This window comes from Apostichopus japonicus, chromosome 21 (assembly GCF_037975245.1).
Source record: "Apostichopus japonicus isolate 1M-3 chromosome 21, ASM3797524v1, whole genome shotgun sequence".
Classification (NCBI taxonomy): Eukaryota; Metazoa; Echinodermata; class Holothuroidea; order Aspidochirotida; family Stichopodidae; genus Apostichopus; species Apostichopus japonicus.
This window is the reverse complement of record NC_092581.1, coordinates 16,695,611-16,707,410: the sequence shown is the minus strand read 5'-3', so window position 1 is coordinate 16,707,410 and position 11,800 is coordinate 16,695,611. Positions and strand designations below refer to the sequence as shown.

Below are 11,800 nucleotides of genomic sequence, written 5' to 3'. Positions count from 1 at the left end.
TGAGTCCTACATTACAATGACTATCATTGTCACCTTTGACCTGTTGCCATCTTATCTAGACCGTCAATGTTTAACCTTCCTCCCATCAGAATCCCTATCTGTTTACAGGCATCAGGGGAGATGCTAGTGCCATGACAGATAAAGTTGTAAACTGACCCTAACTTCTCCTCATTTGTACTAATCTGACTCCAGAAGATATAGTTTGAATGTTTAATGTTACACAGCCTGTCACCAAATACATTAGTCTTTATCCTCATGTCCTGCATCCTGCATGAAGCCATACATTCCCCCCTTTTGTTTTTAGCCAAGTTTAAATGGATGTAGTTGGGTTTACAAGTCATGGTTTTCAGATGTTCCTTAGTTGGCCTTAAGGTTTGCTATAAACAACTGTCAGAGTGTGTTTGCATTAACCTTTTAGTAAAATGGGGTTAATGTGGTCTGCATTGTAATTTCACTTTAGAGGAGTTCATTTCTGGAAAGCTTCCAGGGATTTGCAATGACACTTTTAAAGGTATGTATGAATAAGTGGTGTATTCAGATATCATGTGACACTTTTTTAGCTTCAATAATTGAGATGATTGTACCAGTCTTACCTAACCCTTACTTTCCTTAAAAGCTCTTTTCTGGATAGTTTTGGGATCACACCTTTCACTTACTCTGTAAATAATGGCTAATATTGACCTACCTTGTCAAACAAACCAGCAATGAGAATAGCATAATTAATAAGTCCAAAGTAAGTGGTTCTTTGAGGAGGCAGCTCTGAGCGAGCAATTCTGTCCATTTCCAATTCCTATAATCCTCAGAGTAACTCGTGAGTAATTATGAGCGGAAGATGACTCACAGGTCAACAATGCCAGGAACATAAGAAAAGGGAATTTAGGAGAAGGGGGGGAGTCTTTGCTGTTCCTTTGCTCCTTCATACCCACATCTTTAGTGACTTCCAAGTTACATCAGTCCAAACTGTATGTTGTGTATAAGCATGGTACAAATTGTATTGTGTTTGACAAACTTGTGCTTCTTGCCCAACTAGCTTACAACAGCAAATTTGTGACTTTTCTGTCATCTTGACCAAACAATGTAACATCCACTCAGATTAGGCATGCTTCGGTCTAACTGATTTAAATGGCATTTGCTACAAAAAGTTTGCTGCTCCAGTTAGTGAGTAATAACAGTTTTATCCAAAACTGATTATTTACAGTAACATTCTTGTCCCACAAATTTAACAAAATGTTGAGTGTTTTTATTTGCAAAACCTTGATAATTTTTGATCAATTTTCCTAGGGTGAATTTGGTGGACCAGTCTTACCCTTGCTATGTTTGACATAACATCAAACTGGCTGGACAATATGTCTGTTATCTAGCAAACAGGTCAGAGGTCAGATACTTGTTAAGGGGCTAATAAGGATGCCACTAGAAGTCTGAGCATTACAAGTTGCAACCTCAAATGCCCTCTTACTTATTTACCGCTGTGTTAAAATTATTCTTTCACCACTGATTATAAAAGATTATTTATCATGAAATTGCAAATTTAATGAATTAATTTCATATAGTTTCATCATTGAATAGGTAATATACGTATAGGATATCCATCAAGTATGTCCCTTACCGATATATTTTGGATGTTGTGTTGTATATCACTAAGACTGGTGGGACCCAAGGTTCCAGCTTGTATTGTAAATAGGAAATTCTCCCCTACACCTAACCACAAATTCTACCCCTATACCCAATCAAAAATTCCGTCTACCCTACCCCAGCTGACATATTCCATGAATTGTGTGACTGCATTGGTAAAGTCCTTTTAGCTAGTTGATGTGATGCTACATGTGTGACATAGATAAACTATTCGATGGGGAAGATGAAGCCTTGATCTCTTATAGTTTGTTATCATTCATGATGTCTTTGAGGGGTTACGGATCCAGTATACTGCTTTAATGTCTGAAATGTTCTTTATAGTAAAACATTTGTAAACAACTTGTCATAGTTGTATATAAATAAAGCATTGCAGAGAGAAAAATGTGCCAAGTTTTAGCTGCGATTAAATCTCTGATTTTTATCGCTGCTGCCAGGAGGATCCTCTTGATGATACCTAAAGATGTTTTCCTGATCAAGTAACTTCCCTGCTTGACAAATGGACATTACTTTATGATGGTGGGTTTACTCATGGTATGGAAAGGGAAGGTATCTCAGAATTGTTGAAATGAGTAGACAGATAACAATAAATGCAAATATATATTTGGATATATTAGCACCTCAGCTTACTTCATGCATTCCAAGCAATATTAATATTCACATCAATTGATAGTGTGGTGTTGTATTGGTTGTCTGTTAGCACTGAATAATGAATATGATTAACATGATAACAAATGGTGTTGATACACAAGGAGTAGATGCAATGATATAACTTGATACTACTATACATATAGTTGGTACTGGACATGTACTAGTTAACAGAGGCATTTAAATGCATAATGAAAAAAAAAATATTTACATAACCAGGTGTATGTGCTATAACTTTACTCTAAAGGGAACTAATAAGATACAAACCAATACAAATAAGTTGGCAACTCAATATTTTGCAATATTTGCCATAGGTAAAGATAACATAAATAATCATAGATTGGTTGCAAAATGTTAATGACAACGTTTGATGTACATACACTTATACGGTTCCTACTGCTGTGGTCCACACATATACCTATACGGTTCCTACTGGTGTGGTACACACATATACCTGTACGGTTCCTACTGGTGTGGTCCACACATATATCTGTACGGTTCCTACTGGTGTGGTGCACACATATACCTATACGGTTCCTACTGGTGTGGTCCACACATATATCTGTACGGTTCCTACTGGCGTGGTCCACACATATAGCTATACGGTTCTTACTGGTGTGGTCCACACATATACCTATACGGTTCCTACTGGTGTGGTCCACACATATACTTATACGGTTCCTACTGGTGTGGTCCACACATATACCTATACAGTTCCTACTCGTGTGGTCCACACATATACCTATACGGTTCCTACTGGTGTGGTCCACACATATACTTATACGGTTCCTACTGGTGTGGTCCACACATATACCTATACAGTTCCTACTCGTGTGGTCCACACATATACTTATACGGTTCCTACTGGTGTGTTTCACACATACTTTTATAGATCCTACTGATGTTATCTCTGATGTTATCATACCTCATGTATAATTACCATATTTCTAGATGGATAGTCCTTATGTTACAGAATCTTCAACCTTTCCTCTCACATAGAATCTTCAACCTTTCCTCTCACACTTGTATTTACATGATAACTGTACATGATAATTAGCCTTGCATGAACCATTTCTGCATCTGTCAATGAATGCTCATCACCCTAGGGTAACTTACATACTCTTAGAGAACATATCAGATACTTTCGACATGTTTAACCTGAAGAACAGGAATTGTCTTACGGTAACAACAGGAATGAACAGTGAACTAGAACTCTGTTTGTATTTATTGAAAGTAGTTTATAGTCAACTCACTTATAGCAATTGTAGACTTATCTATGTAGCTCAGATTGTAGACCCATCTTTATTTGGTTTTGTTTAATATTTTTCATTCCTTTTTGCTAAAGGTTGGTTGACCCTTTTCATCTTGTCAAGCTCAAGAAGCTTAACTGGTTTAAATATTTAATGTTTATTCATCTGTCAAAACCTAATAAGTTAACGTCAAAGAAAATCTTTTCGAGTGTGGCTGATATTTGTGAATTGTCAGAATGCAGGGAAAGCTATTAACATCCAACATTGTATGATGGAGGAGAGAGACCTTGAAGTTTCATAGAAATTCCATCAATATTGTAAAAAAATCATAAAAACATTTTTCCCCCCCTCTCCTTTTTAAGTACATATGAGCCTGGGAACCTCCCGGATTAAATATTTACACTTTTTTTTTCTTCTTTTCATCTGCAGCTGATGGTTCTTGCACTTACTTCAACTTGAGCAGTCTGTCGTGTGTGAAGGAGGAGTTCACTGGCCCGGATTGTCATCCCATATACGACTTGAGTTGCCATGGCAACCAGCTCTTCACCGCCTGCCGAGATGGTGCAGTTCGCAGGTACACTGTCTGATATCACCTGCATCATATCCCAGGCGAGGTGTCGGTTGACAATTAGAGGTGCCCTGCAGGCATGGTTTACTTCAAGGTCTTCAGATTGCGAGAACTGTTTAGATGGAAGGAGGGAGTTCACTATCATCATCATCATTCTATCATATGGTGTCCGCTGGGCAGGCACTGCTTGAATTCAGTGTAGCTTATTTGCACAGTACCCTGAGCCATATCAAGAGATCAAATGTCGGCCAAGCAGGCTCCGGTTCAATCAAGGGTCAAAATGACAAGCGTTAGCAAGTTCATTACTGTAATTTCCTTTGAAGAACGTCAGATAGAGCGCTTGCTACTGTACATGTTAAGTCTGTTAATTTGTGAAGGATTTGGGCAGTTATTTATATTTATTCTATATTATAATGCTGGACAGAGTTAAGGTTAGAGAGTGAGATTGATTTTCTTGATAACAACCTGTCATTAGTTTGGCCAGAGTCAGCAGATTAACTCCCTGATCAGAGCAACTGCTAGCTGTCACAACAGGTGAACAGACTCAGGAATGCTAGGTGATACTAAACCACCCTAATGGAATGAACTATAGTTGTTGTGGTATCCTTTATGGTATTTTGTAGTAATAAATGTTGTTAATTTGGAAGAACCAATAACATTTATAAAGATAAATGTTTATTGTCTGTGATAGTTTTATAGTCACTTACAAGTGACATGAACAGCTGGGTGGGTGTGAATCACAGTTATTGACAATAATTTTCAATAACATTGGGTGGGTGAGGTTTTATATTTCAAGGAAACTTTTAACAAATTTTGTTTGGCACCTGCATATGTTTCCAAACAGATTAAATTTCTGGACAAGACTGACAACAACTTTGTGTCCTCTCATTATTTGCATTTACCCAGCCACTGTCAATAGAAGTAGTTTTCTTATTGTAATTATCCCCTACATTTTGCATAACTGACATAGGAATTCATATATCTCTCTCTCCATGTTCCCCTGCCCCAGCCCTTCCATATCTCTCTGTCATCCCTGCGCCCTATCCTTTGTCACTCATCCTACTGTTAACGTACAGAGCAGGGATGTGCCCACGCTGGGCGGCCCCGCCCAGCACTAAAAATTACCGCCCAGCACCGTCTTAAAAATCGTGATTCCCGCCCAGTACTATTATTTTCTAAAATTCTGATATTCCTAATATTATATTCAACATAAATTGGGCCACATGTATCCTCGTTTACCCCCATTGGTCAAATTCACATAACCACAGGTGCAGAGATATGGAGTAGGCGTGGCTTTAATCTGCAGCATGCAGTATCACACTACACTAGCTATCTATACAACTTGCCCTTGTCACCGTCAGGCTGACAGTTGTAGCGCGAGTGCACCACGTATGTAAAAATGTCACCCCTCCCCTTAGACCCCCTCCCCAGGACAGCGATCAGTATACCCGGCACTCAGGAAATCCTGGGCACATCCCTGCAGAGTGATATCATTTATGTAAAAGTACATTGTTACTTCCTCTTATCTATCCCACCTCAGTGTCTACCCCCTCCCCCTCGGATGTCAGTTACTGTTCCCAGAAAATTGATTTTTGGGGGAGTTTCCCATTCTGTTCAAGAATTGAATATACTCAAATGGAACAACTGCAAATTCTATTATCCAATAGGCAACCATGTTGATTGGAAGTGATTATGAAAATAAATCAATAAATCACCAAGGATGCATTCTGTCCCCAGCACTGTGAAGTAACCCCACTCATAACACTGTGAAGTAACCCCACACATAACACTGAAGTAACCCCACTCAAAACACCCTGAAGTAACCCCACTCATAACACCCTGAAGTAACCCCACTCATAACACCCTGAAGTAACCCAACTCATAACACCCTGAAGTAACCCCACACAACACTGAAGTAACCCCACTCAAAACACCCTGAAGTAACCCCACTCATAACACCCTGAAGTAACCCCACTCAAAACACCCTGAAGTAACCCCACTTATAACACCCTGAAGTAACCCCACTCATAACACCCTGAAGTAACCCCACTCATAACACCCTGAAGTAACCCCACTCATAACACCCTGAAGTAACCCCACTCATAACACCCTGAAGTAACCCCACTCATAACACCAACAAGTAACCCAACTCATAACACTGTCAAGTAGTCCCACTCATAACACTGAAGTAACCCCACTCATAACACTGTCAAGTTACCCCACTCATAACACAGTCAGGTAACCCCACTGATAACACCAACAAGTAACCCACCTCATAACACAGTCAAGTAACCACACACATAACACACACCATGAAGTAACCCCACTCATAACACCCTGAAGTAACCCCACTCATAACACCCTGTAGTAACCCCACACATAACATCGTCAACTAACCCCACTCATAACACCCTGAAATAACCCCACTCATAACACCCTGAAGTAACCCCACTCATAACACCCTGAAATAACCCCACTCATAACACCCTGAAGTAACCCCACTCATAACACCCTGAAATAACCCCACTCATAACACCCTGAAGTAACCCCACTCATAACACCCTGAAGTAACCCCACTCATAACACCCTGAAGTAACCCCACTCATAACACCCTGAAATAACCCCACTCATAACACCCTGAAGTAACCCCACTCATAACACCCTGAAATAACCCCACTCATAACACCCTGAAGTAACCCCACTCATAACACCCTGAAGTAACCCCACTCATAACACCCTGAAATAACCCCACTCATAACACCCTGAAGTAACCCCACTCATAACACCCTGAAGTAACCCCTCTCATAACACCCTGAAGTAGCCCCACTCATAACACCGTCAAGTAACCCCACTCATAACACTGTCATAGGGTTACTTGTTGGTGTTATGAGTGGGGTTACCTGACTGTGTTATGAGTGGGGTAACTTGACGGTGTTATGAGTGGCAATAGCCTTCTGTACGGGATCACCAATGAGTTGATGAATAAATTACAAATGCTTCAAAACAATGCTGCTTGCCTTGTTGTGAAAACTCCCAAGCGAGCCCATATAACACCTGTACTTCGTGAACTTCACTGGTTACCTGTACGTGCAAGAATAGATTTTAAAATTTTGTATCTCACCTTTAATGGCACTCAACGGGGAAGCTCCATTGTACTTAGCAGAATTAGTCCATCGTTACATTCCACCAAGATCTCTGAGGTCCAAAATAAATATTTGCTTGCGGAGCCATCATTTCATTCAACTAACTTTGGTGGGCGAGCTTTCTCCGTGATGGCCCCACGACTGTGGAACAATCTCATAGCCAAACAAGAGGCACCTATTTCTCCATCCAGTAAGACGGATCTCAAAAAACAGTTAAAAACTATCCTTTTTGAGAAATATCACAGTTAGACCCTTTACGTGGGAGCGCATTTGAACATTGCCTTGTGCTCTGGATACCTGCGCTATACAAAAAACAGTTATTATTATTATTATTATAGGGTCCTTGATGGGGACTTAAGTGTCCCTCCTGATCCTTTTTTCTACTAAACTAAACTAAGTAACCCCACTCATAACACCGTTAAGTAACCCCGCTCATGACACTGTCAAGTAACCACATACATAACACCCTGAAGTAACCACACACATAACTCCCTGAAGTAACCGCACACATAACACCCTGTAGTAACCCCACACATAACAGCCTGAAGTAACCCCACTCATAACACCCTAAAGTAACCTCACACAAACACCCTGTAGTAACCCCACACATAACAGCCTGAAGTAACCCCACTCATAACACCCTAGAGTAACCTCACACAAACACCCAGAAGTAACCCCACACATAACACCCTGAAATAACCCCACTCATAACACCCTGTAGTAACCCCACACATAACACCCTAAGTAACCACACATAACACCCTGAAGTAACCCCACTCATAATATACTGCATTAATCTTCACTACAATGAATCACTGCAGATAGTCCATAGCACCCTGAATGTGCCTGCATATGAATCGATCAATGATGCGACAACATCCAATAGCCCCCCAGTACGTAAGACCCACTGATAGTGTAATGGCTAGGAGCAATATGGCAGAAATGGGCCCATAAAGAGAGTCCAAATTCACTGGTCCAAGCCCAACCATCGGTGAGCTATTTCTTATTTACATCATCTGTAGTAACCCCGGATATGGCACTATCATGATTACTCTGTGGAGAACAGAATTCCTATTTTCCACTTCGGAACATGTCATTGACAAACAAAAGTCTAGGGATTAATCGTGAATTGTTAAATCATTTGGTCTCTCAATAAAACTGTACAGTCGCCGGAAAAAACGTTCAAATCTTATTCTCTAACACCCGTAGAAAGTGGTCTCAATTCGATGTTCATACCATATGTGTAGGCTATGTAATCCATGTTCGGGGGTGCAGATTGTCGAACGTGTTACCAATTCCCCCACAATAACATGGCCTGTGAATTCTTTAAGAATAGCACAACTGAACGTGCTCAGTGACAACTGAAGTATGGATTTCCGGGAAGTCGTAAAAGTGCAGCAAACAAAACATAGTATGATTGGGCTTGGTATCATTCTTATCGCCTCCATAAGCTGTTTTCATCGTAGACGAGTCACTTTACATAAATGCTTTGTTTGCTACGTCAGCATTCCAGGTGAACCTATGATGACAGGCAGTAAAGTAACGAATGTTTACACTGACGAGGGGTGGCATGATGCGGGTAAGTTAATGAAGATACAAAAAGGAAGTTACCGAGAAATGTTAAACCATCATTTCTATGTAAAAGGTATCTTGAAAATGCTATGACTCATATCACCGCATAATATATATTCTACCACTGTATATTTTCCATTAATTTAAACGAAAATTTGCGGCTGGTATGTCCCACGATGATAATGTTGTTTTAATGACCGTAACCGACAAAACTTGGAATACCTTATGCATTTTGAAATAAAGGTTGTGACATTTTGAAATAATCGACGGAATTAGAAAAACAATTACGACATTCTGAAATAACGGACGCATTGTGCAATAAAGGTCGCGCATTTTCTAATGTCTCCTAGCTAATATATATGCGATTTATTTTCCGTTTCTTCAAACGTTTGGCATGCTTATCGATGACATTGTAAACTTTTCAAAGAGGGAAGATGGGAAGACGAGAAAAACGATTGGTTGGGCGCAAGGGCGGCGGAAGCACTTTTAATCTGGGGGGGCACCAACGTCGAAGGGCACTTTGCAGAAATTCGATTGGACTGATGCAGCCTGATATTTAGTACCCTTTCCCACAATAATAACCAATTTGGAAGGGGTATAACACGGCAAATGATTGTATGTTATTGGCATGCGATGTAATAACCAACGCATGCCTATGCACATTAACATGTTGAACGCGCGCGTAGCGCGCGAAAAATTTTGGTAATATTTTTCGGGCAAGTCGTTACAGCCCCTCCCCCCCCCCCCCAAATCAAATCGGGCTCCTACGCCTGTGGTAGTAAACATTTAAAACTTCCCGAAATATTTCATTCGACGTGGGTTTCGCTTTGTAAACTCTTTTTTTATTTCGAAATATTTATGTAGAAAAAGGGCACATTTTTAACCTGAGGAAAAGTGGGGGGGCACGTGCCCCCTGTGCCCCCCCGGTTCCGCCGCCCTTGATACTGAACCCCCACCCTTCCATCTGCTCGCTCATCAACATTCACCGGAACCGAAGTGGTTAGCGGGAGTGACGAATGCTACCAGCGCTTATGAGGTAGTAGTTTGTTGATATGTGTGCTTGGAACAAACACGTTGGTTAGAAGTGACATAAAAAATGTAGGCTGACTCCATGTGGCCTGGTACGCACCAAATATTGAATGAACCTGCCAGCTCTAAATTCTCAACCATCAAGGGCGGCGGAAGCACTTTTAATCTGGGGGGGGGCACCGACATCAAAGGGCACTTTGCAGAAATTCGATTGGACTGATGCAGCCTTATATTTAGTACCCTTTATAACTCTTATTGTATTATCTTATTTGCGTATACACATCACTCCATCAAGCCCCCCCCCCCCCCCTTCAAGGAAAATATGCATACTAGCACTGCAATATCCAATGTGCAAATTGGGGAACAAGTTTTCTTTTGAGACAAAATGAGGTGAAATCATGCTAGTTGCTAATGTAGGAATCTTCCGAATTAGAGTTTATTTCTTGTTAATATCTTAACAAATTTTTCCATTCGAAATAGCTTTGAGTTTGACCGACAGAAATTCATTAAAAGTCAGGGGCGTCGCCAGGATTTGCAAAGTTGTATGCACGACTATCTGAGCGGAGCGGCGCGGAGCGTACAAGAAATTTTTTGGTTTTACAAACCCCTCAGATGGCCGGAAACGGCCCTTCCCGAGTGTTCATTCTGGTTCTCTGGCCTCTAATTGCTAACTTGAGACACCTCAATTTTTATGTAGAAAAAGGGCACATTTTTAACCTGAGGAAAGGTGGGGGCACGTGCCCCCTGTGCCCCCCCCCCGGTTCCGCCGCCCTTGTCAACCATGCATCGAAATCGAAGAACTACGTATCTGTGATGGATAGCGGCCAGTGTGTTACAAAGGGGTGGAACGAAGGCTAAGTGTTATCAGCTATCCGCACCTTCTGGATGGGATGAATTGCTTATCGAAACGTAAAGAACATTACGGCACAGTTAATTAAGTACGTTTGAACTGGTTGGTGACGTGGAATGCGATTAGTCGACGGTTACCCCTTTGTAATAAAACCAACAACAGACAACAACAATTGACCAGTAGTTAGCTGCTTTAACAGCCTATACCAGTCTTATACTCTTGTGTGACGTTTAGTTTATTATAGTATTCCATGTAATCTATTTTTGATATTGTGTGATCTATATAGTACTGGGAATGAACTCAGCCCTGACATTCTCAGACCACGCACCCGACATATCCTATGTCGTATTTCCATATTACTCGGCGTCCTGTTTCCGCTTTTACAGTTCAAAGTACCTTAACCAGCCTCAACCAATATCTCAAATCTGTTAATATCATTTTAATAAATATTATGATTAATATTTGTTTTTTAACTAATGGATTCATCTTTCTCACACACCCGAGTGTCATTTCCACAACACAAAGGGAAAAATCGTCCCTATGTCTGACGGGTCACTCCGATTATTTCTTACTCAAGAAGTTATTCTGACTAATGGCGATAAAATTCGTCACCCATGAGCCCTTAATGACGTATTTGTTAACCAACTTCAACGCTGGAGTAAATTTCCCTTGAAAACCGAGTCGAAGTTAACGTCACCCTGTGGATTGCTCGTCGTTGAAGGTTGAGGTAACCTCAGCAGTCCTGACACGATGATTGATAACGCCAGCACGATACACTGAATGTGTTATAGTCATTATAGGCAAATGTGCTAGGATAGATTTCCTGGAAGTCAATAACCTTAATGTGATTCTACCGCCTTCTGTGTGACTTTATGACTTCGCCATAATTTAAACCACAAGATATGTTAAAGCACGATACATTAAACCGCAACAGATACAACGTTCAACTAATACCTAATGGTAATTGAGCAAAATGTACTTTGGGCTAATAATAATGTGCAAAATGAATTGAAAGTCTAAATGGGCTCTTTCCTATTAACCAGTACGCTTACATGCGGGCCCAAATCGATGACCAACTTGGGCCTTTCTCGGTAAATACAGAAAAACTGTT

General features: G+C 40.6%; 1 protein-coding gene across 1 annotated transcript in view; it reads left to right on the top strand.

Annotated features, from left to right (window-relative positions):
- LOC139963055 (proteasomal ATPase-associated factor 1-like) overlaps positions 1-4,962 on the top strand; it is a 70,827-nt gene extending 65,865 nt beyond the window's left edge. Inside the window, exon 11 of the mRNA XM_071963532.1 lies at positions 3,957-4,962. Within this exon, the coding sequence (XP_071819633.1) occupies positions 3,957-4,114 (158 nt within the window). The 3' untranslated portion in view covers positions 4,115-4,962. The remainder of the gene's footprint in view (positions 1-3,956) is intronic.
- The last annotated feature ends 6,838 nt before the right edge of the window (positions 4,963-11,800 follow it).